Below are 26,349 nucleotides of genomic sequence, written 5' to 3' on the forward strand. Positions count from 1 at the left end.
CGCCACTAAACATCTCCCTCTGCGCTCTCTCCCCCTTCCCACCCCACCCCCCCTCCCGCGCAACAGTCCTCCACACCCCACCGCACGACCCAACATCGCGCCTCCACCCGTTCTGCCTCAGCGTCCTTGACCACTTCAAATCCGCCGGCTACATCCTCTCCGAAGCGGCAGACCGCGAGCTAACCCTCCACGCCACACTGATCAACACCGTGTACGTCAAGAAGCGCCGCGATGGCGAAAAGAAGAGGATGGGAAAAGTCACCTTTGACGCCACACCCGTCTTGCGAGTATTCAACGAACGAGGAGGGGATACGGCGTCTCAGGGCACAAGTAGCGGAGGCACTGGTGGTGGTGGTGGTGGTGGTGGTGGCGGCGGCGCATTCACATTTGCCTCCTCGATTCCAATCAATCGTGTACAGATCTGCGAGATGGGAGCGAAGAAACTGGATGCGGAGAACGATCCAGAGGGGCTGGGGGAGCGATACGTCGTGGTAGCGGAGAAGAAGATCTTAGCTGGCATCGAGTGAGGATGACTAGTTGATAGCACTATGAGAGAGAAGGAAAGGCGGATTGATGATCATGCTCATGCTCATGCTCATGCTCATGGCCAGAGAGGCGATGCGTGATGTGTCAGGAACACCCGGAGATCTTGGAGTCCCGTTCAAAAGTGACACGAACTCGAAAGAGTCTGCCTGTTAGCAATTCTTGAACCACACTGTCCCTGGCCCCGTACCAGTCAGACACGAGGAACAAAGTTCCTTTCCGTGCTCAAGACCAATAGGATACGGATGTGCGAGTTGATGGCCAGGTTGTAACAAGTGGCCCGTGGCATGAACGAGCCAGACCACGCTTCTGAAGATACCAGATCCATCAATGAAGTTAGTGCAGAGAGAACCGACCATGTGATATGATGCAGACCCAGGAGGGGGGAATAACAACAAGACACAAGGAAGGAATCGTTTGATAGAAGTGATTAATGCTGTGCTGATGAGGCTAAGGGCTAATCTCTGTTGCGCTCATCTTCCTACTCCCTGGCCTACTGCCACTGCTCACCTCTTATCTCCCTCTTCATCAGCTCATAAAGCTATCTGCATCTGGCATGTGCGAGCAAGTAGAGGGCAAAGCAGAAACAAGGAAAACTCTATCGTACAAGAATGGTTGATAACTCCGAATGGAAAGGGTTCAAGGTGTCTGCACACCTCTTATGGCGGCTTTCAATGGCCTGAAACCTCAAAGAACTTTTCACTTGGTGATATTGGCCAGCCTGGGCCTGCTGGGGAGGAATACCGGTGCAAGTGTGCTGAATGTGATCAATAGTGGGGAAATTGGTGGTCGTGGGTCGCGTAATAGCTGAGAGCTACTGGTCGCTGTCTCACCCAGAAGAACGTCGGGTCCTTCCGAGTTATGCACCAACAGAGGGCGTTGCCTAGGTTTGAACAGCTTCCGGCTGGCCTTCGTTCCCAGAGACTTCTTCACCATTGGGACCGGCATTGCCTTCGCCGCGATTCTCCATGTAATCCTTGTAGACGCTAAGGGCCTCGTTGACTTTGGCACGAAGAGCTTCATCATTGTCGACCCTAGAAAAATCAGTAAGACAAAATCCTTCGTCAACAAGAAATGCACTTACAAGCCAAGCAACTCTTCACTCTCCATCTCCAGGAGCATCCCAGTGATTTTGCCAGCGAGCTCAGGTTGCTGTGCGGCAATCTTCGGATAGATTGCTTCTCCAATCAGCTGCTTCTGCGCGTCGGGTGGTGCTGCGCTCAAGCTCCGAACGAGAGGACTTTGACCATCTTGAGGCATGACCGCAGCCATCTGTCCCATCATCTGGCCCCGTCCACCTGGCCCCATACGTCCACCTTGACCCTGCATGCTCGGCAAACCACCACGAGGCCCACCTGGAGCATAGCCCTGACCAGCCCGCAGGCCCGGAATATTGGCCATGGTTGGTGGGATACCTTGCATGCCTGCCATCTGACCACGGTTTCCACCACGTCCTAAAGATTGTGTAGCAAGTGCTTGAGGGTAACCCATGCCGTTGAGCATAGGAGGATTAGCTTGCATGAATGGCATTTGACCAGGGACCGCGAAGTTTGCCGGAATTTGTTGACCTTGAGGCATGCCTCGGCCTTGCTGGGCAAAGCCAGCAGGATATTGACCTGGGCGGCCTGCAGGCATTCCGGGAATCACCATGCCTGGCTGAGCGAAGGGCATGGCACCGCGCGGCGCATTGGTCGGCAGGTACCCAGGCTGCTGCCCTGGCCCGTAGAAGACTGGGTTCTGTATGAAGCCTTGAGGCATGCCAGCCATGCCAGCTGCTTGTTGTTGTCGAAGAGTAGCCCGAGCCTGCATACTCTGCTCAAGCTGGTTCTTGCGAACATCTTTGCGTTGTGCAAGAGCTACGTAGAGCGGTTTGCCATTGACCATCTTCTGGTTCATCTCGGTGACAGCTTTGGTGGCCTCATCGGGATTGCTGAAGCACACGAAGCCAAACCCTTTGCTCTTTCCGAAAGTCCTCTGGGCAGCCTTTTTGCTCTCTTTGCTATCAGTGGATTCTTTGGCCGCCCCCTCAGCCTTGTTATCCTCGGTCTCATCGTCGGCTTTCTTCTCATCCTCACCTTCCTCGGTTTTCACCTCCTTTTTGTTTTCCTTGTCCTTGTCCTTGTCCGAATCTGGCGAAGATGGTCGGTCTAATGTTTCCCGCATCACTTTCGACGAAGTAATGGTGCCGTATGGAGCGAACAGATCCCTAAGCTTATCATCATCGACATCGTCAGTCAGATTCTTGACGTAAAGGTTGACGCCCTGGTATTTCGAGGCCTTTTCGACTCGAGCCGCCTCATATTGCTTACGCAACTCTTCTTCACGTTCATGCTTCTTCTGTGCACGTCCAACGTAGAGGCTCTGACCATGGAAGTCCTTGTCGTTGAGTTCCTCCACTGCCTTTGCGGCGTGCTCATGATCGATGTAGTTGACGAAGCCAAATCCGCGGCTCTTGCCAGTATCAGGCTCACGTGTGATAGCGGCAGAAGTCACATCACCAAATTTCTCGAAGAGTTGAGTGAATTCGTCATCTGTTACCTCGGCATCGATGTTCTTCACGTACAGATTGGTGAAGTTGGCCTTCATTTCTTCGTATTTGCTCTGACGGTCCTTCTTCGCAATGTGATGACCCACAAAGACTTTCTTGTCGCAAAGCAACATACCATTCACACCTTGGATGGCGCGACTTGCAGAATCCCCGGTCTCAAAATGAATGAAGCCATAGCCTCGGGAGTTGCCAAACTCGTCCTGCGCGACCTTGCAGCTGAGGATGTTTCCAAATTGGTTGAAAGTGTCATGAAGAGCTTTGTTGTCAATCGCAGGATCCAGATTCTTGATGAAGACGTTGCCTTGTCCGGTTTTGCGAAGGGCAGGATCCCGCTGGGACCACATGATACGGCAAGGACGACCTTTGATAACAGTGTAGTTCAATTCTTCCAGCGCTTTTTCACCGTCAGATGTGTTGTTGTAGTTAACATAGGCATAGCCCAACGAGCGACGAGTGATTGCATCACGGCAAACGCGGATCGAAGCTACTTGGCCGATGGTAGAAAATAGTTCAAAGAGCATGGCTTCGGTCACAGCAGGGTCCAGTTCTCCCACGTAAAGAGAGGCAGAGTGTGGTTGCGCCGAGCTCGGGGCTGCAGAATTTGGGGTTTGGAGGTCTGCATCTCCAGAGCTTTCACCTGAACCTACGTTGGTATTGATGGCAGTGGGACCGTTCGTGGTAGGAACATCGGTGGATGTGGTTTGGGGTTCAGCCGGAGCAGACGTTGCAACTTCTGGTGTAGACATCTCGGGGATTCTGATTCTCTTGTGGTGAGCCTCTGAAGTCAGATATGAAAGCAACCAGAAAAGTTCTGAGCTGCCAGCTTGAGACAAAGGCTGACCTGCTAAAGATGGTGCGGACGTGGAGAGTCAAGGTGAGTTAATGGATGAAATCTCGAAGAGATCAAGGAGGAGTGAATATTCGTAGGCCTAATAAGCTGTGCGACAGTGATGCTGAAGTGCACAAAAGCTTATTCACCATCACCAATTAGTCAAGGTCATTCAAAGATGAGGTTGAAGAGCGACATGAGCAAGAACAAGAACGTCCACTTACGGATCAGGTTACAAGTTTTCTTGCTTTTCAAGTTTTTTTGCGTGGTCACGAATATTTTCGATAGGGTATAGGCAAGACTGAGGGCAAGGCAACAGACACGTTGATGACTGAAGACGTCGCGAAATGGGTGTTGAGGTTGGCAAACGAACAAGGTCAACTTTTTGGCAGTAGCGACCTAACAAAAAAAAGCTGTCTCAGATCACCGCACCTGCCGCACAAAGCGTACTTTGCTAAGCTACAAATGGCCTTAGCTTGCCAAGCACCATATCCAAGACAGTAGCCTTATCACGTGACACTCTCACAAATCCTTTACGTATTAAAAGGGAGAAGGCGATGGGATGGTGCATGCCATGGTTACTCATCCCTACTAAAAAGACTATTGGTAACGCCGGTGGAGGACTTCCTTAGAGTTAGAAGCGCCATACGAAGGGCATTCATCCTTGTCTCCTTCGTCCTTCGAATAGCACCGCCCAGCTTGTTACCACAGCAAGTCCAAATCATATCCAAGGCCAGTCAATAGGTCTCGAGTTTAGCAGCATGGTACCCAAGGATAGTAGGGACCCCACCTTGCTCCAAGACTCCGCGCTCTGTGAATTGCCTCGCATGTCGATCAATCAATTTTGGCCGAGGTGAGCCTGTTTGGCCGCTGAAGGTTGTTGGAGAGCCGAATGTTGGTCTTCTTGAATTTCGCATGTTTCCGTAGTTTCTTGCGAGCAACCATGACCGGAATTGAGGACTTTGTAACAAGGTAGTTCGAGAAGGAACCAAGGAGCACACCCTTCAGAGCGCTACGACCTCTTGAACCGAGAATTACAAGCGTAGGCTCAAGACCATCAATCTAGAAGATCGTCAGTATCTCGACACAGAGACGAGAATAACAGATGCGGGAGAACTTACCGCCTCGGTGATCATATGCTTGGGACTCTTGCAATGTATGACCTCAATTGCGACCCGGACCTGCAGTTTGGTTTTTCGTAACAGCCTGACGCATGTAGACGAGATGTCTTCAATGGCTCTCTGCCTTTCTATCTCGGCTTTGGAAAGCATGCGGGAGTCCACTGAGCCCGGGCGACTATCAGTGGATGTCGCCGGCAGGTAGCCTGCAGGAGTGAGCAAAGATGGCGCCTCAGCGCTTTGATTCATCTTCTCGGTTTGGGAGGTCATAGCGTCTACGGTGTCTTGTGCAGCTTTTGCCCCTTCTCCAATCTGCACACTGCCACTGGCGTCAGCGTCAATGCTTTTCCCAGTGCCTGTCTCTTCGTCCACCGCATAAATCGCTAGCAGCGTGTCCCCGTCTCTCAAAATCGTTCCGATAGTCCATTCGAGGGCGTAGACGGCCTCGTCGCTTAGGTCAGTGGCAACAAGATACAAGCGCGATCGCCGGAGGCCCTCTTCTGCATCCTCCTGCATGGTCGAAAAGTCTCCTCGCAGAATAGTTCGTATCACCCGATTAGGGACCGATGTGTCGATATGTGACATGTTGATACTCAGCTTTTGAGCACGTCTGATGTCTGAAATGTCCGCGTCTGAGGAATTTGCCGAGTTCATACCGGACGCGGTGTAGTCGTAGCTGGTGTTGGGATGGACTCCCCCTTTCTTTGGCACCAGTCTTTCACCTCCAGGACCAATTACTGAGACGGCAGGCTCGGACGGCCTCAGTTTTGCTTTGGACTGGGCCATGCCTGGAGAAGAGGTTTAGTTGTGAGCACGTTCCAGAACAACAACTGAACATACGTTCTTCTTCTGCTGCTGCAAGAGCGCTTTTGGCCTGACTTGTAGACTCGTTCTGGCCATATAGTGAAGCATATGGATCATCTTCGCTTTCGTCTGAATCTACGTTCGAGACGTCAGACCCTTTATCGATCCTTTTCCGGCCTCTACCTCTCTTTCGGTTGGGAGTAGATTCGTCCTCATCCTCTTCTGAACTCTTTACCTCTTCTTCATCGTCACTGCTCTCAATTGCTCGTTCATCCGCACCCTCTCCGCCAGGTCTGTCCTCCTCCAGCCGAATATCATTGCTAGAATCGGCGCTACCACGTCTACCATTTTCGGCATTGTCTTTAGAAACAAAATCTGGACCCTTTCCCTTTGGCTTGAGGTTCGAGTCAGAGGCCTTTTCGGTAGCACTGTCAATGTCGTTGAAGTCGCTTGAGTCTGTCATGATATGCATTGGACTACTTCTGTTGTTGTTGAGAAGGCCTATGCCGGGCGATGATGATCGATGTAGTCGAGACGAAGGAGACCTCGATTTCGCACCGATACCTACTGTAGAGTTGTGCCTACCTGAACCGCGAGTTTTTGAAGAGATCTGAAAATCTTTGGGAGCCCCACCGAATATAGCAGCCATGGCCTCTGCAGACGCGCTCTGCTTCGTTGCCTTATTTCCTAAAGTTGATTGCGCGGCGTCTCCATTTCCGGCTGCGAAAGGACTTGAACGACGTTCTCTCGATGATGACGGGGTTGAGGTGTTCGAAGGTATATCAAGCATATTCCGTACGGCTAAAAAGGAGTCTTTCAGACCTCGCCTGCTGGCAGAAGAACTATCGGTGTCTGCTGTTTCGCGCCGCTCATCTTCAAGTACATCCACGAGAGACATCGTTTTTCATCAATGGAAGCCCAGTTCCAGCCCTTCTGTGAGTGGTAGAGAAGCGGTGCGACCACTGAAGGCTGTGATTCGTATATTGGCCTTGTACTAGAATGCACACGAATCTGCATACAATCTACAGGTTTCGAGTGCTGTGCAACCACGGGGAACGTGCTGGTTTTGAAGCATGGCTACGACTGCATGAATAGATAATGGTTTACTCCGTACCTTGGCGTTATTAGGCCTAAAGCTTGAGGTTCGCGTTGATCTCCCATGCGCTGGCGCTTGAAGCTTGCCAGTCCCTTGCGGCCACATGTGTCATAACTAACTAGTTAGTAGGCGAGGACAGGGGGCCTCCGGGCCTGGTCACCTCATAGTGCCTTGGGCATGAACCGAGGCCACTCCCTACCACTGCAGGCTACCACCAAGCAACATCTTATCTGCTACCACAGTATTCAGCCTCTGTTATCATTAGATCACAGAGTGCATCTAGTCTTCGTATGGTCAGCTGGACATGTCAGGCCGGGCAAGGCTGCCAGCCTGATCACACTTATCTTGACGTCAAGCGACGTGCTTCAATCGTCATTAGTCTAACTAAAACCATCATACCTGGTATGTCCTCGTTTGGACCTCTTGATCCTGCATGACACACCTTCATGACGCTATTTGCTGAGTAAAGAGCTTATGCCTTTCAAAACTTCCTGTTCGCAAACGGCATCTGCGGTGATTTGTCCTCAAGTAGCTCTTTTCCCCCACTTTCTTCTTCATGTACTCGTGGTCTTTCACTGATCTATTCCCTCTTCTGCTATGGCTTCCTCATTCCATGGATGGAAATTCTCGCTGTCGTGCTTCGTTCTTTCATTATCTATTTTCGCCGCTGCCCAAGAAAACTGCAATACACAAGCAAATCCCTCCTGCGCAGGCAATGCTAGATTCGCCAGTATCTGCTGTTCGAGCCCCAACGTTTGTTACTTCCAGGATAGACTTGGGACTCCTGGATGTTGTCCTGCCGGACAGACCTGCGGTAATCATGGCCAATATAGTCCACGGCCTGTTGCCACTATTGCTCCAAATAGCGCTGTCTCCCTTGCCTCCGGTCTAGGCCACATCACGGCGAGCATGAGCATATTTACCACCAACAGTATCTCATTGCCAGCACCCGCAGCAGCATTTAGCACTGTTGGAGGCCTCCTAGTGGGAGCGGCTCGACCAATTGCACAAGCAAAGGAAGCAACTCCCCTTCTCCTGCCTGTCATGTTGGTTGCGTGGAATATGTTTTAGGCAAAATTACTTGGTTGTGGAAATAGCACGTCCTGGAAAATAACCAGTGATACAAGAAACTACCCCAATGTGCATCAATCTCGAGATCTACTGGATTTAACTTCCAATTTCACACTACGCCATGTTCTTCGCGGCCTTTACCTCCGACTTTGGCACGTTCATGAAAGCTGGTGTTATCACATTATTGAGATTTCGCCTGGTGGGTGCAGACAAGTCAGTGCACTTTGTTCATCTTCAATATCTGCAGATGATAAAGGTAGTTACGCCGGCATGCTTCTCATTCCTCGTTCACTGGACGCAGCTCAACATACACCAGAGCCACCTTTCCTTGTAATGGAATCAAGGAAGCGTGTTGAAAAAGGCGTACAATTTTGAGACCATGCTCTGGCAGCTGGTCATCACAAATGTCCTCTACTTCTATGATATTGCCAATCTCGTGCTGCAAATTTTACGATCGAGGCAGTTGTCTGTTCTCTGCCACTGCCTATGACAACATATCTCATCTTCCAGTTCACAATTGTAGGTGTGCCTTCTCTCTTCACTTTGGGGAAAGAGTCATTCGGTCTCGAAGAAGGCGGCCGCGAGTCCATACCATTGACACAAAACTGCTTACGACGTCCGGTAACCGCAATATGATCCTCGAATTCGGGCATTATCTGTCCATAATACAGCTTTTGGATAAAGACGGCCAGCGAGAGCAGCTGATCAGCAGCTAACGTTAGCTCTTCGACGCGCTCGGAGCAACACTGAAGTCTTGCATCAAAAATGCTTCTAGTCAATAATCTCAGGATTCTGTCGGCGTACCACCCGGAGTGGTTTTCACCTCTGCATTCTCGATTAAGAAACCGGCGAAGCTGTCTGGAGGATTTTGTCAGGTACAGGAAGATCTTCCAATGAAACTCGTCCTTCAAGTCATATGCAGTAGCTCATCTTCCGAACATGCAAAAGTAGAGAAGGCCACCATAGAAGCAAGAGGTAGGGAGGCTAGATGCGACCTCTTTACTTCATGCTTTGAGGTACAGCATATGCGCAAGCTACTGGCGAGGTCAGCCGCCCGATGTTCCAATACAAGCACGCGGCTGAAGGATTGTTCCTAAGCTACCGACCACTCACCAATACATCTCGTCCCCACTTATAGAAAGCTCTAAGGATGCTCCGGTTGATGAAGCTACACTACTAAAACCTATCTCTTATTGTTCCCCCGTTCCTTCTTCTATACCTGCACCGCAATGTGTCTGCTAACACTTATATCAATTCTACTATCACGATCATCGTCATGAACGCACATCTAAGATCAGCGCTAATAACAGGCACGTCTGCCGGCTCAATTGGATCGGCCCTAGCCACTTCATGTGCAAGTCATGGCTTCCTTGTTTGTGCAGTAGCCCGCAACCTCTCCAAGAATGAGCTGTCCCTCGTCAACCTTTCCAACATCAATCCCGTTTAATTGAGGTAACCTCCCAAGGATCAATCCACAGAGCCTACAAGTTTATCCTTGCGAGAACGAGTGGCAGACTCCACTACCTCGCTAAAAATGCCGGCATCGGCTACCTGGCGCCACTGGTGAACTTCGACAGGGAGAAGGGCATGCGGGTTTAGAATGTCAACTTCTGGGGAATCCTGAATGTTACGAAGGCTTTCATACCATTGCTGGTGACAGCCAAGGGCCCAGTGGTAAACACTAGCTCTGTCGGCGCAATCCTGCATACGCTGTGGATTGGTAAATCAGTCGCTTAACCCATGTTCCTTCATGCCATTGCTACCATGAGTTCAGATTCAATGCTGTAGGTAAGGTTCGGTAGTATTAATCATCTCGCCTATTGACAGGGATCTACAGCGCCTCAAAAGCCGGCTTGACTTGCGCTTCCGAAACTCTTCGTCTAGAGCTTCAGCCACTCGGCGTCGATGTTGTCACTGCTATGGTCGGATGCATCAACACCGAATTCTGCGCCAAAGATATCCCATCAATACTTCCCTCCGACAGCTTCTACAGATCAATTGAGCGGTATATCGAGGACAGTGCAGCGGGCAAGCCTTCACCAACAGGGATGGACGTAAATGTATTTGCGGAGTAGTTGGTACAGGACGTGTTGAAGGGCAAAAAGGGCTGACAAGGTGGATGAGTACGTAAGCACCACGGTGGTTGCTAGATAAGATGGTGGCGAGTTAAAGGGGGTCAGATGAGCTGAAGTGAGCATGTGCCGGTACGAAGGCATGTAGAGGAAACAATAAGGAGGAAGCCATTTCATGAGCGTCCGTTATTATAGGTTCATATGAGTTTCTATCACCTAGGCAAGCCCAGACAGTCCCAAGGCCCATTAGACATTGCCATAGGCTGATGATTTGGTGAATCGGGTCTGTGGATTGCAGCCTTGCCGTATTCTCGATATCGATCAGTGTAAGTCGGATAGCCGTGTGTAAGTAGGTGACAACGAAGTCACACGCAGAGCTATGATACGTACTGCTAAGCTAGAGTCACAAGTTATCTTCCATCATCCGAATCATGGCTGTCTCTATCACTTCACCCATAACAAATGCCACGGAATAGAAAGGGTAGGACTGTTATAAGTCAACCTCAAGATGTGCTTGTCAGTTTGAAAAGCTTGTTACAGAATTACAACCCAGTAGCCGTTGTGTGAGAGAGGTCTCGCAACACTTTTCCTGCCTTTTCTCCAATGTAGGACTTCATTTCTTCAAGTATAATCTAAGCAGGCAGTGGTCTACCTGATTTCTCTGGCTTCGATAGGTTTTCATGGATAGAGAGTACTGCCAGGAGTACGGAGGGAAAACCCTCACGTATGATCCCTTCTTCCGAGTCGTCTACAGCAAAGCCACGGTAGTACGGGTCAACAAGTCATTGCCAAGTCGTGGTATCTGCCTCACCTCATTCGTCTAGTATTAGCGGTTTAGTTGCCATCAAAGTAACAATATCGATCTGCTAATCTCGAGAAGATCTTGTTGACTAGATAGTGAGTAGTGTCAACGTCCAGCGTACTCCAACACGCTGAAAGATTGTGGATTCTCTGGATGTGCGGATTAAAGCAGAGATAGCAAAAATCGGCAACGGTTAGTTGATTGGTGTTTGGAGATTCTATCGGCTGAAGGTGAGATTCTCTACAAGGCTTGATAGGAAGCATATGATGTAGCGACGCGATCGTTGGACTGAAGTTGGTTGGTGGCACCTGCTTAGCATGCGAGCAGGTGGGGGCTGTTTCTTTTGTCGTCACTGCCTGCCAGGTTTAGAGTCCGCAGACACAGCCCAGAAAGCACAATCATTAAAAGCCCTACAAGCACCTTACCTAACCCGATCGATAAGCTAAGGCTGGTAGTGAACACCAAATGAGTCGCTTCAATGCTACCTGAGTCACGCGCCGGAGTTTGTCTAGAAATGAGTAACATTAAGGGTGAAGCTGGAGGACCCTTTGACGAGGTAAACTGGTTGAACGGCCCAAAAGGGCTTAGCCCCACGTTTTACGTAGTAATCTGCCGCCTCGCCAGTCCAAAAATTTGCTCTCTTCCCTTCAGACGACAAACCTCACCCACCACCACAATCAAAGAGGTCTCTTCAAATAAAGAAGAGACACCGCAGAAACACACAATATCCTTGTGTTGTTTTCTGCTCTTTAGTACTTGTCTCAGATCGAAGTTTCACTTCACTCCTTCGCCCTGCGCAAGAAGTGTTTGTGCGGCTGAAATTTGCCTGGCTTTCCCAGCACCTATTTCTCTGCGACACTGCGACATCCGTTTACTCGAGATCTGCCGCCTGCCAGTTGAAAAAAACACAGAACTTCCATTCATTCAATTTCCTGCTGGTTCGGGCTTGATTTTTAGAGACCAACGTTGCAACTCTCCACTCAGCTTACACTACTACCCATACGACCGACCATAACCACGTTCACCAAATTCCCGCCTCAGAAACTCCTCTAATGACATCCACTCCTCAACAAGCAAACACACCTGTTCAAACAAGCATATCTGGAGCGCAGTCAGCTTCGCGGAAGCAGTCTCCTTCAGCTCCCCAAGGTCCGATCTCCACTGCACCAGCTATTGGTCGATCTTCCTACGCTGCTGCAACCAAAAACTCCATTCTACCTGATGCATCCGGGTCATCAAATATGGCGACAGCAATCGAAGGCTCTATGCCTTCACAACATGGTACTGGAGAAGGCCTTCCATCTGTCAATGGTAACATTCCATCCATAGCCGCAATCTCTTCACTTGAAGCATCATCTGGCATGAATGGCAACAATAGCCTCTCAACTAGCACAGTTTCTGACCACAACCGAAAACCTTCTTTCACGATTACACCGAGTGGCATCAACGGAGGTCCACCGGGCGGTCAATCAAATAAAACAATCAATATTCAGTTTGGATCCGCGAATGTAGGAGGATCACCAGCTTCTGGTGCTTCTCCAGCCCTAACAAACAGTTCTCCTGGGAATCTTGGAGTGTCCGGAGCCGTAAATCCCAGACTCATCTCACCCCAAGTGTCACCTTCACCCATCCCTCAGCCCTCTATTAGTGGAGGTCGACCACCTTCTAGCTTGCAAAATCAGGGTAATAGCCTGGTGTTTGGTCAATCTGGTCCGGAAGGGAATGACCCAAATGTACATTCTTCCTAGCAAAAGGGTTTGGATGTTATACTGACATAATCGCAGCGCCAAATACGTGGAATGGCACCAAATTCGTTTGCGCCCGAGGGTTCCCACCCCCCCAACGTACGACGCGAATCATCGCAATCGTCCCATGGCGATATGAGCAATCACGGTATCCCAGGTGGGCCTGGACGAAGCAGCTTTCCCATGCAAGCGAGTCGTGGTGGACGCAGTAGCTTCCAAGGCCAGCCATACTCCCAACCGATGCCGTACTCACCTCAGCAGAGTTTCCGCGGACAACCGAATCAGCGAAGCATGCCCCATATGCCGTCATTTCAAGGGCGCTCCCAGCCATACACGAACTCTCCAAATATGGCTACTCGCAGCCCAGCTATGATGAATGTCAATCCGGCGACGCCCCAAATGCCGCACATGCAGATGGTCCCTGGCATGCCCGGCCAGCAGTATGGAAATCAAGGATATCAGGGATTCCCACAAGTAAAGCGCCACTTTTCTTCTTCCAATCCTCCTTCTACTAAAGGCAAGACTGGTAAAAGCAGAGGTCGCGGCAAAGGAGCTTCGAATTTCAACAATTCGAAGCGTGAGTGGGACCGCCCGGCCGCTCACCGGAACGATCCCAAGCCGCCTGTGCCAGACCCAGCTTTCCTGGTCCCTCCCCAACAGCTTCCATTTGATCTCTCGCCCCAAAGTGGCAATTTTGAAAAGGTTCTGACAGCCAAAAAGCAGGGTCATTATGTACAGCTTCAGCCCGACCCGAGTTTGCAAGCTATGTACCACCAGCATTGGATGCAGCAAAATCCGCAGATGCAAGGTTACCCTCCACCTACGTCCCCTCGTCCGAACTATGTACCAGGACCCGGTCCGCAGTTCATGCAGACACAATACAGCAATCAGGGTCAACATCCACAGCAGGCTCAGCCCATGTCGCGAAGCCCCTCCCAAGTCTCTGCAGCCGAGCGTCCAGCATCGAGCCTAGGACAGCCGCATACTCCTGCTATACCAGCTGTATCCGGTCATTCTCATACCGCTAGCCGTGCGACTAGCAGCCCGGTCCCGAAGGCAAACTTCATTGTACCGCCGAAGAAGAGTGCCGCTATCGCCATCAAGAATGAGGACGGCGTTGTGCAGCCGGTCACCAAGCCACCCAGGCGGCTACCCCTCCCGTCCCCGAATCAAGAAGCCGATCTGTGAGCACTGTAGACGCTTCGCACGCCAGAACAGACAGTGTAAACGAAAAAAGCGATGAAGAGAAAAAGAAAGCAATGCAAGATGCTGTGGCAAAGAAGATTGCTGAAGATGCCAAACTCCAACAGGACAAAGAAGATGCTGAGAAGAAGGCCTTGAAGGAGAAAGAGGAGGCCGAAGCTAGCGGGAAAGAAGCTGCTCAGCCAGAAGAAAAGGCCGAGACCCAAGCCGAATTCAGGGGCGAACAACCTGCCGCTGTAGCGACGGAGGCCGAAGTCACTACAGATTCGGATCGCCATGTCCCAGCAGCTGTGGAGCCAACAAACAATGAAGACGCAACAGAGCAGAAACCGGCTCCCCTTGAAGTGGAAGAGCCCGAAGAAGAAGACGATGAATTTGAGAAACTAGCTAAACAAATGGAAGCTGAAGAAGCCGCTCGCGAAGAAGAAGAAAGACAGAAAGAAGCTGTCTATCAGGCCAAAAAGCAGGCCGAACGAGAGGCTCAGAAGCAAAAGGAGGCCGAGGAAGAGGCTGCATACTATGCAAACATGAAACAAGCTGAGCGGGAGGCCGAAGAAGCTGAGGAAGCCCGTCAGCGCAAGAAGGCAGAGGTCACGGAAGGGGAAGATCCAAACAAAACCGTGGAGGCGTTAAAAGCGGAAGATGCTCCTAGTCCCTCATCACAGGACAGTCCAGCAATCCAGACGCCCGTTGAGAGCGGCGCTGCCACCCCTGTTTCAGATGTCTCAATGGGACCACCTAAGAGTATTGCAACTAACCGCAGGGACCGACCTGCGGCTCTTACGTTGGAAACGTCTAAACAGGTTGAGCCTCCACAGCCCAGTGCTGCTATGAAAGCTTTGCGATCCGCGCGATTCCTGGATGACCTTGCCGGCATCGAATATCCAAATGCGGTTGCTTCGCCCAACCCTGCATTAAATAAGAACGCGCCTGCTGACCGAAAGTTCAAATACAACAAAGAGTTTCTGTTGCAGTTTCAAAACGTTTTCAAGGAGAAACCATCTTTAGATTGGGATGTTAAGATTCGTGATACGATTGGTGACGGCGGTGACACGTCCGCCCGGCCTGGCTCAGCACGGACACCAGCCACCATGAGTGCCCGAAGCACGTCAAACCGTCCAAGTGTTGTGCAAGGCTTTAGCGGCATGGGCACGTTCAATGCTCCACCCAGGGCTGGCCCGGCGAATCTGCCTCCAGGGACAACATCGGCCGAACGATTTGCATTATCCAATCAAGGAATGGGTGGTCAACGTGCTGGTCCTATGCAGAACAATCCCTTTACTTTCGGTCGTCCTCCTGGTATGCCTCTAGTGGGACCTTCTATGAGTCGTAACAGTTCGTCCAACGCACTTGCTGGTCAGATCCCATCCTCCCCTCGAGTCGGTGGCTCCCAGCGTGGCAACACCAGAGTAGGAAGCAAACGCGACAAAATATCCAGTAAGAAAGTAGAAGAGGAGAACAAGAACATGCCCCTGACCGCCGCCATGGAAGTGAAGCCCATTCAAACATCAAGCTCTGGCTGGAAACCAAGAAGTATTGGACAGGCTGCAGGAGCTGGTCCAGCTCCTGATGGTCACATGCCTCCTGATGTCGTGCAACGCAGAGTCAAGGGTCTGCTCAACAAGATGACCCCAGAGAAATTCGAGCGCATAGCCGACCAGATCCTGGAAATTGCAGCTCAGTCAAAGAACGAAACTGATGGACGGACTCTTCGACAAGTCATCCAATTGACCTTCGAAAAAGCTACTGACGAGGCCCACTGGGCTACAACATATGCCTTATTCTGCGAGCGAATGTTGAAATTCATGAGTCCCGACATCAAGGATGAGAATATCAAGGACAAGCACGGCAATGTGGTGACTGGTGGTGCTCTATTTCGAAAATACCTCCTCAATCGCTGCCAGGAAGAATTCGAACGGGGTTGGAAGGTCAATATGCCTCCCAAGCCTGAGGGTCAAACTGAGGAGGCAGCCCTGTTGTCTGAAGAGTACTACATTGCTGCAGCCGCTAAACGACGTGGTCTGGGTCTTGTGAAATTCATTGGAGAGCTCTACAAGCTTGGCATGTTGACAGAACGTATCATGCACGAATGCATTAAGAAATTGCTGGAATTAGACGAAAACGGCCCTGATGAATCTGAAGTCGAGAGTTTGGTCAGTCTTCTCAACACAGTCGGTCTGAACCTGGAGCAGTCGGAACGTGGTCCAGCCTTGATGAACGTCTACTTCGAACGTATTGTATCAATCATGAATCACCCAGATCTGCCAAGTCGACTTAAGTTCAAACTCCTGGACGTCATTGACCTTCGAAAACATGGATGGCAGTCAAAGAATGACGACAAGGGCCCCAAGACTCTGGCAGAAATTCATGCAGACGTGCAGCGAAAACAACAGGAGGCCGAACTCGAACGTTTGCGACAACAGGCTAGCAATAGAGGTGGTGGTGCTGGTGGTGGTGGTCGCTTGCCCATGGGTCGTGGCGATGCTCGAAACTTCTCTGGTGGCCGCGGTATGCCTCCACCAGACTACACCTCGAACAATGTCGGCACCGATGATCTTCGACGTCTTGGTGCTAGAACCACGCGAAACTCGAGCAATCCCAACGGCCCAACTCTTGGTCCAAGCAACCTTTTCAGTAGTGGCCGGACCAATAGCGGCCGAAGAGGACTGGGACCTGGCTCACTTCTAGGCCGCGGCGAAGATAGCGGAACCAGCAGCCGAACTGGTACACCACCACAGCGGGAGAAGGATAAGAAGGAAGAGGGAGACAAGTCTAGCACAAATGCTTTCAGGTAAGTCGTGGTGAACTTGCTAAGGAAAGAACTTAATGCTGATCTGTCACAGCGCATTAGCCGCCCTCGAAGGAGAATCTGCCAACCAAGCCGCCTCGCCACCATCTGCTGCATCTTCCCCACCAACCACAAAGCTTCATCCTACCCTCGGACGACAACGATCGAAGTCGCCTGTCAAAGGCAATGAGTGATCACTGTTACTGTACGATACCTGTACAACACTCTTCGTTTCGTTCAAGGTCGATGACCCGTTTGTGGGGAGGTCAGGGAGGTGTAACATTGATACCCGGCCAAGCTTAGCCATTGTGCAAGAAGGCCACATGTAGCATTTCGAAGCGGCGGCTTTTCCTTCGGCTTACTAGACCGCTTGTGTTCTTGCGCGTCGTTGCTTCGACGGAGCAGGAGAATCATTTTCAGGCGTTGTGCCAAAAGATCGTGCTTCTAGTTTTCGAGCCTCAACCACTTTTGCATTTGTGCATTACATGGCAACCCATAAGAATTTCTAATACAACAGCAACCCCGGGGGATTTTTGAAGAGGAGATGGCTGAGTGGGAACGATCGGATCTGCGTGTCTTTTTCTTTCAAAGCAGTGCTGCCTCGAAGGGACAGGTAGACAACATTACTGCACGGCGTGGCAGTCCTTCATTCATGTATTTGCAGATGGGTTCAAGAGTTCAATCAAATGTTTACATCTATATTTCGTTCCTATTGTGATGATCATGACTGTGGTCTGGTTTTGAAGCCCAGCATGGGAAAAGGATGCACCAACCACTCCGCCAAAAGGACAGCGCTGATGGGTTTCGGACCACACTGAGATGATGTATCCTTCCTGACAAATATCGCGCAGCAATTTCGGCCTTGCCACTGTGTTTGAGCCATCTTGGATGACAATGGAAGTTCGGGAAGAGGCTCTAATCACCCTTTAGTCTTTGCGTCAACTGCACGAAATGAAGGGTGCCTTTGCAAGTTGCCCGATAGCTACCTGCTGTCAGCAGCGGACTAGGGGAATGGATGCATCCAGTCGTTGGTAGGGAGATCCATCGTCTTACTCCGCGCAATTTTAGGCTGTCAGCAGTCGAGGCAAGGGGTGTGTGGTAGAGAGATCAAAGCTTTACATGTAGGATTTCCAATCTCAAACTTATTTCACAGCAACGGTAGCTGCTGTCAATGCTCAGGAAGAGCGACGTTGGGACAGACTCAACTGGAATTGCAAGAAAACCTTGTGATTGGCCAACCTTACGACATGTACCGAGGCGCCTCCTCAACAGCCCTTTCCTGTACAGCCTCGTCAGCCAAACTTCACCTGCAAATTTTTCACTCAAGCTTGTTGGTGCGTCTTTCTCTCTACGATATGATATGGACCAACAACAGCGATGCCGGTAGGATTTGGATTCTCGGCTGGCGACTTCATAGCCGCCCTGAAGCTCGTCGGTACGGTCATCGACGCGCTTCGTGACAGCGGAGAAGCAGGTCTTGCGTATCGTGAACTCGTGCGGGAACTATACAGTCTCGAGACCGCTCTGCTACACGTCAAACGTCTGGATGGGGAAGAAATACCGCAAGCAGAAGTCATTTCTCTTCGCCTGGTTGCAGCTCAGTGTCAGTCAACGATTGATGACTTCTGGAAGAAGATTCAGAAGTATCAGCCACATCTCGGCACCAGTCATTCTATGGCGCCCATCAAGAGCGGATGGATGAAGATCAGATGGGCCGTCTGCAAGAACGATGATCTTACGAAGTTCAAAGCCAGTCTTGCTGGCCACACTGAAGCTATCAACATCCTACTCAATGCCATTGCCATGCGCGCTTCCCTTCTTCGGCACTTTTTGGTACAGTCCTGACTGCGAGTGGAGCAGATCGAAGATGACCCTTCGAGATCGAAGACAGGACCGGCAAAATTACACACTTGCTAGTATGATACAATCATCGTATTGTCAATGCATGCGAAAGCTTTGCAGCATCTCAGATGGTGTGGCAAGGTACTCTCGGCCTAAACAAAGTATTGTCGCTATCTAATAACGATCAGATCCTGGGCACAGGGCAAGCAATTGCTGGACATGACCGATAAAGTCATGTAAGCTGTCGATTTAGGACGAACTTCGCCGTAGCTGACTCCAGGTGAAGTCGCACCAACCTTGAGGTGTTCAAGATCGTGCTTCAGATTCAAGCAGTTGTCACGCAAATACCAGGTCAAATCCAAAGACAGCAGCCGGTATATCTAATTGACGCTCTAGGAAAGCACAGTCCTTTCCACCTTGAATTTATCCGGTCAGCTGAGGTTAGAAGCTCCTTTTCATTCACCGTAACCTTGCGGACACTGAGTATTGCAGGCTTTTAAATCCGTGCTCAAGGCCAACTTCAGAAACATCGGCCGTGCTTCTGCGAAGATCCATCGCGGCGAATTTGTGATCCAGGATTCTGCCTTGAAGACGGACATCGATCTCAACCAAGAATGGGAGCACTGTTTCTCGCCTGGACAGTGTGTGGACATGAGCATGATATACCATCGCACAATGTCACCTGAGAATGATTGTGTCTGCCCTGCATGTGGAAGCGAAGAACGAGATGGCGGTGTTGCCGAAGCCATCTGGTAGGTTTTTGCGTACGGCGGGAGTTCTAGCGCTCGAGGCTGACCTTAACTAGTCTGCAAAGCCATACGTGCGGTATAACATACAGCCGGAGGGAACAAGCCGTTATTGATCGGCCCATCTTGGCAGTCATGCCGGATCGAGCACAAGCAGTTGGAGCTGCGACCAATCTCGACCCACAGCATCTGGTGTCTGCTTCGCTAAATCTTCCGAAGAGAAAGAGACTTGACAACGGCTTCGAGAACGTTCGAGAATTTCGAAGAATTCGCATCTATACCTCGGCTTCGACTGAGGAATTTTCTATCCTGCTGACTACGAACATAAACGTGACGGCGTGGCGAAAGGGGGGAGGAAACACGAATCAAAATCGGGTATCTGGCCATTGTTATGTTACTAGGAATGAGCATGTTTTAGGCATCCCAGTAAGTGTGATCCAATATATCGGCCCTTGCTGATTCGTTTGAGGCACTGTTCCTAGAGGTGGTGGGGGAAACACGGATGACATTCTTTCGGTCAATATCCTTTAATGCTATGCTACGGACATTATCGCCTGCGAGAACTACAAGTACGTTTTCATAACTGCTTCAATCTGCTGGAAACTCCCATGTTCATCTCTGATTTTCGCTGACGCTCCTTTTCTAGATACGTTATCATACAAAGAGTCTGCTGACGTTGAAGTGGACCTCACATTTGACACGAACTGGGACTGCTGGAAGATAGGGTCAGCAAGAACATCACAATTCTGTCATTTCCTCTTTCGTGCTGACATCTCCCTACACTGAGCAGGTTGCTAGTTACTACGGGCTGCGCACAAGTATACGAGGATCCCTCCGGAATGGTGGTCTCCCCGAACGTGAATCGTGGTGTGTCTGCAACTCATTGGGAGTGCCACTGTTGCCATCAGGTGTTGACCATCCTCGGCTACGTCGAGTGTCCCTTTTGTCATCATCGAAAGTGCGGTGCTTGCTCAATATCTGTTGAATAGCTTGAGTATGGGTTATGATTGTGTGGTGAGTAGTAGATGAAGAAGCTAAGTCTACGTACAAGTTGGGATAAGATAAATAGCAAGTAGTGTGCCAAGCTAGCCAAGCGCTCCTTCTATGCCCCTTCTATGCTCCTGCAATGTAACAATATTAGTGCGCGAATATGATTAAGTGGTACACAATAGGAAGGCTTCTGATGAGTGTCCAACGTTAACTTTATTTTAATATTATTATATAGTATACTTTGCACCCTGCTCTACAACCCAAACCTACTTGGATCCATTCTAGTTAAGACTCGTCTTGACCAGCGTGCACTCCTAACACCCTTTCTCACCTATCACCCAAACTTTAAGTAATCAGTCCAGATCCGGCTTTCGTTTCACGCTAGAGTATCCCAGTAATTAGCGACAGATCCTGTCGGCGTCTGCGCTAATTGCGTGTGCGCCCCTACATATTCCTCGCGCTCCTCTAAACCTTCCCACAGCGACAGGTGTTCCAAGTCTGCATCCCTTTCGCTTTTTCATAACTCCCTACCTACGGCCAACGGATGACAATCTGACCGCTGGGTAGCAGCAGCAGCAGCTTGTCACCGGGATATCCAGAAACATGATGTATCTGGAGCGGAAAAGGTAAGTAGAGTCAAGGGCCCTCAAAGTCTTGGCACGGCACGAAGGATGGCTGCATGCGTCCTCCCCCTCCCGCAAGCCCTTCAGCTGGTGTTAAGGGACAGCAAGACTTGGTACACGATGCTTTTGCCAGGTTGACTTGATTCAGTTATCCGCCTTTCAAGACAGAACTATCTAACTACCTAGCAGTAGTTACTAGTCCTAAAACGGATCTAACACCAGTCATGATATCTGCCCTCCCTTCAATCGGAGCTGGAGCTATCCCAGCTCATACTAACAGTGTGTAGGGAAAGTGAAAACCGAAAGATTGAAAATGGAGAAAATCAGGCTTTGAGGCGGGCGGCTGCATTGACCAGGGCTCCACTCTAATTACCTGTCCCAAGACATTCCGCGCATGTGGGAACCTGAAAAATAAGGTGGACCCATTTGCTCGCATTTCTTGCAGGATTTGAGATTTGAATTCCATCAGTTCCTCCCCCATCAAACTCCTCAGCTCTAGCTAATTACTAGAAGACAAAATGTCAACAATATCAGAGTCTGCCGATACGATGGCACATCTTCCCTTGGACCAAAACGATGCCTCAAGCCATGTGGCATCAAGTGAGCAGAAGCAGGTTCAAAAGCCAAAGAAGGGCAGATCAACTCTAGTCGAGCCAGATGAGGACGTCACCCCCTCAGTGAAGGTTCAAAAGCAAAAACAGAGCCAATCAAGTCCAGTCGAGCCAGATGAGAATAGCACCCCGTCAGTGGAGGTTCAAAAGCCAAAACAGGGTGGATCAACTTTGGTCAAGCTAGATGAGAATGGCACTCTGGTGGAGGAAGATGAAGCAGGGCCCGAGTGGAGCGATAATTCGATGACCATCGATGACCAGAAGCGTCTTTCTCGGCCGATACGTAAGACCAGGTCCGCCACCATGGAAATCCTGCAACCTACAGCAGCTGCCGCGGAGAGGAGGAAATCCCGATCGCAATCTCATAGTCGAGCTAGATCAGTATACTCGGCCAATAAGAAGCAACAACAGGTGCAGCCGAAGCAGCGAGCGGTTCGGTCCAGCGTAGTCGACGAGGACGAGAAGGGGGGGCATGATGCAAATTCAATCTTGCTACAAGTCATTCGCTACCTCTACGACATCCTGGGCCGATCCCTCAACCTGGTCAAGGTGCCGCTCGCCATGCTGATAACCCTGCTAATCCTACTTGTGGTCTTGACCATGCTTTCTGCAACGATTACTGACCTGTTTTGCTCCATTCCCGGCTTAAGTCTGGTCTGCTGGTTCTCTGGCCCGCAAGTCGGCGCTTCTTGGAAATGCTACCTCCCAGGCTCCAGTCGATTTTTCCTAGAATGTCGACCACCGGGCGCGGCCCAAGGCACGCGGGAGGTCACCCGATTGCTGAATGTGCACGATGAGCTTAACAATATTCAAGAGACCATGGTCGGTCATCTCTCCCTACCTTTATTGATCAAACGCTCTGAGACTGTGATGCGAGAAGTCTCAATACGCGTGGAATTGAGCGATATACCATCTAGGTACTAACCAGTGTTTACTTTCCTATGATTTATCAGCTTTTGTTAACGAGTGTAATAGATCTGTGCTGGTGCCACTCTTTACCGACTTCTGGCAAGAAGCGCGTGAGAGAGGCCAAGACGTGGACAAATTCTTCTTACATATAGATCGCGCACACGATTTGGCTATGGGAGTCGTGGCGAGGACGGAGCGGCGTCTAGAACACATCCAATGGCTGGAAGAGCAAGAGCGCACTCAGCCCTTTATATACCGCGTGCTGTCCGTGCTTCAACCCGAGCCGCCTTCGCCGTTCGTCCTTGTGCGAGAAGAATACCTTGGACATCTTGACGATCTTAAACATCACGTGGATCAACTCATTCTTGAGAACAAAGTAGTATTAGAATGGTTGGAAGGTATCAAGGACAAACTTTTCGTAATGGGTGACCACATCACCAAGGATAACCGACAACTACACGATTCCCAGCTAAACCTGAAGACGGGTTTCTTTAATAAGGTCCGCCCGGACACGCGTGCGCTCCGGAAGATCCGGTCCGCGCTAGCCGCGTTAGATGAGGTGGATTCAGTGCGCAAGTACGGAGTTGCAGTGTTCGACGCGAGCCTCGTACGGTTACAGAGGATCAGTGCAGAGCTCGGTGATCTACAAGGACGTATTGTTGCGAAAGAGGAGGCGGTCGAGGAAGCCAAGGAGATTGCCTCGCTCGAGCTCCAGATATCCATGGTCAGAAAAAGCTTGAACCGAATGCAGGAGCATAAAGTAAAGACAAAGAAGGTGAAGGAGAAGTTTCGGGAAGAGTTGCAAAAGCAACTCGACGAAATCTTCAGTACGTAAGCCTGCCGGTGATTCGTCCCGATTCCACACTAACTCAGATCAGATAAAGTGCCAGAAAAAATTCACAGACTCGCGACAGACCCACTTTAACCCTAGTGAAACAGGAAATGTATTGTTGTTGCAAACGTCAGACTTGCAACAAGGGTGAAGGGGACTTTTTCATTGGCTTTTTGTTCTTGGGCGGAGATTGTACCTATCATGCGAGACTCCGCCGCATAGCCAAATCGATGCGAATGCGAGAACCCGTATATTGTAGGCTGGAAATTGGTTTCAATTTTACCAACACAAACATTTGTGGAATTCTGGAATTGTAATCATTTCCAAGCTGTGGTATTCAAATTCAGTTAGTATTGTCGCAACTTTAAATGAGTTAAGGTGTGATTTAGCTCTATCAAATTGTTGCAAGCTTGGCAGAAGAACACCAAAAAATTCAACTGGGGGGGTGTCAGACAAAAGCTAGTTTACGGTCCTCTGACGGCCGCGGTCCTTTTGGACCAACACTTTTCAATTATAAACTTCATTACAGCTTTAATATTATTATCATCTCTCTATTACACACCCACCACCAAGCTCGTGCAATTGACTGAAATGTGACAGCTGTATCCGCGGGTATACAACAAAAAACCATTGCAGTTTGTGGTAGACGCCCCTTCATTTATACATTGGTATAAGGAGCAGTCGTAGGCTCAGCTGTAGCTACCACAGCAGATGTAAACATGCGATATCTGATCTTGCTTTTCATAATCGTGAATCTATGACGCAACGTACTGACTATGACTCCTCAACATCATTTCCTGTATGTACTGAACAAGGAGTGGAGGACGGATTGGTGGCTCAAACGTTGAGCTGGGTCATGGGCATTAAACAGGGACTACAAAAACTGCACGCTCAATGCAGAACAAGAATAGGCAACACTCAATATTCGAGCTCGACATCTTTGATGTGTAGAGTGTTCAAGAAGATGAGAATCCTAGCTGGATTCAGATAAAGGAGCGGTTGCTGTATTGCTTTTGGTTCCGAAGAGAGTGTGCCATGGATCTGATGTGCGGATAATCTCCTGGACTAGAGGTTATCTGATCGGATATCTAGGGAGCAGTGAAGATGTTTTGGAAGACAAAGGAGGGGCATGTAGGAGCGCGAACCACATGTTCCTTTCTCCGGGTCCAATTGAATCGTAAAGGGTAGATATCCTCTGGAACTGTGAATATCTTTGAACGAACAGCAGCCGGAGCTTCTCTTCGAGTATAACGTGCCCTAGACGCTCGACCAACTATCTTTAGGAGTTTGAAAGGGTGAGTTTTTCCTAGATGGAACGAGTCGAATCGGTATCGAGTTCATTAACTCAATCCGGAAAAGGTCTTCTAACTGTGATGCCACGTGAACAAGGGACTGAGCTAATCTGGGTTGGGTCTGCCGATGATGAAGAAAGGTGTCTCGGAGGTACAGGAAGATATTCGGCAGTCCCGCGACAGATGGACGGGGGCTGGTTTTGGTTCGGAGAATGACTGCTCTCGGCGTAGCATGGAAGGGAGGATGAGCTTGGAGGTCGAAGTCATACATTACAGTGCCACTGATCGGGAGGTAAGTAAGGTAGTTTGAACTAGATTAATTGCGGCCAAGCCGACTTACTGTTATTGTATCGCAGAATGGCGACTAGAGGAGCGCGAATGAATGGTGAAAGTGCGCTCCACGTTCTTGCTCGAGGTCATCCTATATCGTATAGAATAAGACATCGGGTCAAAACATAATATCTCTGAGTGAGCGGCAGGCTGACTCCAACAACTCTATGCTGCATGGGTGAGTGAACGCAATGCTTCAATGTGGGCAACAGATTTCTGTGAAGCACGCTTGTCTGTCGGCATGCTGGCTTTCAGAGCGACACTATGCATTTCTGCAGACAAGTAATTTTGAAGTTGCATCTGGCTAAGATTTGGTGTTATGGATTTAGCAGCAGGATGTATAGATCCAGGGTGAGACAACGGACGATGGATACATGTTACTTACGTAGATGAGGCGGGCCTGATTTCGGTATTCTTTCGTTATGTAAGAAGCATTACAATACTCCGTACAGGCGAGTGAGTTAACTCGTTCGGGAGGGGCGGTCGGGATATGATCCTGCTGCGCACTCACGTATTTCAAGGTTAGCGATCTTTATTTAGCACGGCGATCGCGTTGGGTTCTGGAAACTCGCTGTTCGCCTTAAGCCCTGCGATGACGCAAGATTGCGGCACGGGACAGTTGCGAACCTGTCAGACACAAGCTATTTCATTGGTCCTCCGAGGGCCGCGGTCTTTTGCTCCAACAGAACATACATCCGCATGTAGAGCATCACCGCAGAGTCAGGCATCCTATGAGACCAGGTATCATTAAGCCGCTAACGAGAATTTGTCAGTCAATAATTATCATGCGATGTCAGCTTACTGTGTTCTGGCTTGGCATAGTAATATGCTGGTATATAATGCGGCGGGGTCACCTTTGCTACTTACTCCGTAGTACTGAGCCAAACGCCCAAAGCAATTCTATTGCTTGGCTACCGTAGAACCAACCAGGAAAACTGGGTGCCTTTACTAGTTGTCCTCCCGTGGTTCTCTTAGGTGGCCACAATTCAGGCAAGGTCCTTGTGAGGATGCCGAGGGTTCTTTTGAAGCATGGTAAGGTTCCTTGCCGCCTCCGGAAGGCAAACTCTCCAACCTTCGTATTCGCAATTCATGCAACTCAGTTCCAATCGGAAGAGTCAGCTGAATTCCCACTGGATGGAAACAAAATACTGACTCACCCAATCAGCGGTCATATTCGTTGCACGAGATCCAACAACACTAGGGGGTAGTATATTCCGAACATCTCATAACCAAGCATGTCTGCAATGGTATGGACGAATTGATTGATTCTAGCATAGTTGGAAGAAGAAGAAGTTGCCGACGAGCAACGAGAGCTAATCTAGGAGCGCCAAGTAAAGCTACCGACGTAACGCACGTGACAATGTCTCTAGACGAGACCAATCGAACTGACTACGGTCTATCGGTGAGAAGTGTAATGCCACTCTACTCGCACACCAATCTTGACCTCTCCAAATTCCATTTCCACTTTGAGACCTGAGCACACGTAAGTGTAAGCTGAGCGATGAACAAGCAGCCCTGAGCATCAACTGAAGTTCTATTTTGAGCTTCCTATAGC

General features: G+C 49.9%; 7 protein-coding genes across 7 annotated transcripts in view; 5 read left to right on the plus strand and 2 right to left on the minus strand.

The window, feature by feature from the left end:
• The window catches only part of EPUS_07368 (uncharacterized protein), a gene marked incomplete at both ends in the record, with an annotated part of 1,170 nt that extends 643 nt beyond the window's left edge, over nt 1-527 (plus strand). The window contains one exon of the mRNA XM_007805673.1: nt 67-527. Coding sequence (XP_007803864.1) covers nt 67-527 — 461 coding nt within the window. The remainder of the gene's footprint in view (nt 1-66) is intronic.
• Nucleotides 528-1,426: 899 nt separating this feature from the next.
• EPUS_07369 (Polyadenylate-binding protein) lies at nt 1,427-3,837 on the minus strand (the record flags this gene model as incomplete). Its single annotated transcript, XM_007805674.1, has 2 exons — nt 1,427-1,577; nt 1,628-3,837. The coding sequence occupies 2 exons, from the start codon at nt 3,835-3,837 to the stop codon at nt 1,427-1,429; spliced, it is 2,361 nt and encodes a 786-aa protein (XP_007803865.1).
• Nucleotides 3,838-4,754: 917 nt separating this feature from the next.
• Nucleotides 4,755-6,740, minus strand: EPUS_07370 (uncharacterized protein; the record flags this gene model as incomplete). Its single annotated transcript, XM_007805675.1, has 3 exons — nt 4,755-4,982; nt 5,042-5,826; nt 5,879-6,740. 3 exons carry the CDS (start codon nt 6,738-6,740, stop codon nt 4,755-4,757), a joined length of 1,875 nt encoding a protein of 624 aa, XP_007803866.1.
• A 3,033-nt stretch (nt 6,741-9,773) lies between these two features.
• On the plus strand, nt 9,774-10,084 carry EPUS_07371 (uncharacterized protein; the record flags this gene model as incomplete). Its single annotated transcript, XM_007805676.1, has 2 exons — nt 9,774-9,793; nt 9,847-10,084. The coding sequence occupies 2 exons, from the start codon at nt 9,774-9,776 to the stop codon at nt 10,082-10,084; spliced, it is 258 nt and encodes an 85-aa protein (XP_007803867.1).
• A 2,598-nt stretch (nt 10,085-12,682) lies between these two features.
• Nucleotides 12,683-16,813, plus strand: EPUS_07372 (uncharacterized protein; the record flags this gene model as incomplete). Its single annotated transcript, XM_007805677.1, has 3 exons — nt 12,683-13,812; nt 13,866-16,622; nt 16,675-16,813. The coding sequence occupies 3 exons, from the start codon at nt 12,683-12,685 to the stop codon at nt 16,811-16,813; spliced, it is 4,026 nt and encodes a 1,341-aa protein (XP_007803868.1).
• Nucleotides 16,814-17,996: 1,183 nt separating this feature from the next.
• Nucleotides 17,997-19,993, plus strand: EPUS_07373 (uncharacterized protein; the record flags this gene model as incomplete). Its single annotated transcript, XM_007805678.1, has 8 exons — nt 17,997-18,452; nt 18,511-18,602; nt 18,650-18,697; nt 18,748-18,901; nt 18,954-19,213; nt 19,267-19,633; nt 19,692-19,776; nt 19,854-19,993. 8 exons carry the CDS (start codon nt 17,997-17,999, stop codon nt 19,991-19,993), a joined length of 1,602 nt encoding a protein of 533 aa, XP_007803869.1.
• Nucleotides 19,994-21,338: 1,345 nt separating this feature from the next.
• Nucleotides 21,339-23,265, plus strand: EPUS_07374 (uncharacterized protein; the record flags this gene model as incomplete). Its single annotated transcript, XM_007805679.1, has 3 exons — nt 21,339-22,348; nt 22,407-23,167; nt 23,219-23,265. The coding sequence occupies 3 exons, from the start codon at nt 21,339-21,341 to the stop codon at nt 23,263-23,265; spliced, it is 1,818 nt and encodes a 605-aa protein (XP_007803870.1).
• Nucleotides 23,266-26,349: the final 3,084 nt, after the last annotated feature.

The sequence above is a fragment of the Endocarpon pusillum genome (genome assembly GCF_000464535.1).
Source record: "Endocarpon pusillum Z07020 unplaced genomic scaffold scaffold4400, whole genome shotgun sequence".
NCBI lineage: Eukaryota > Fungi > Ascomycota > Eurotiomycetes > Verrucariales > Verrucariaceae > Endocarpon > Endocarpon pusillum.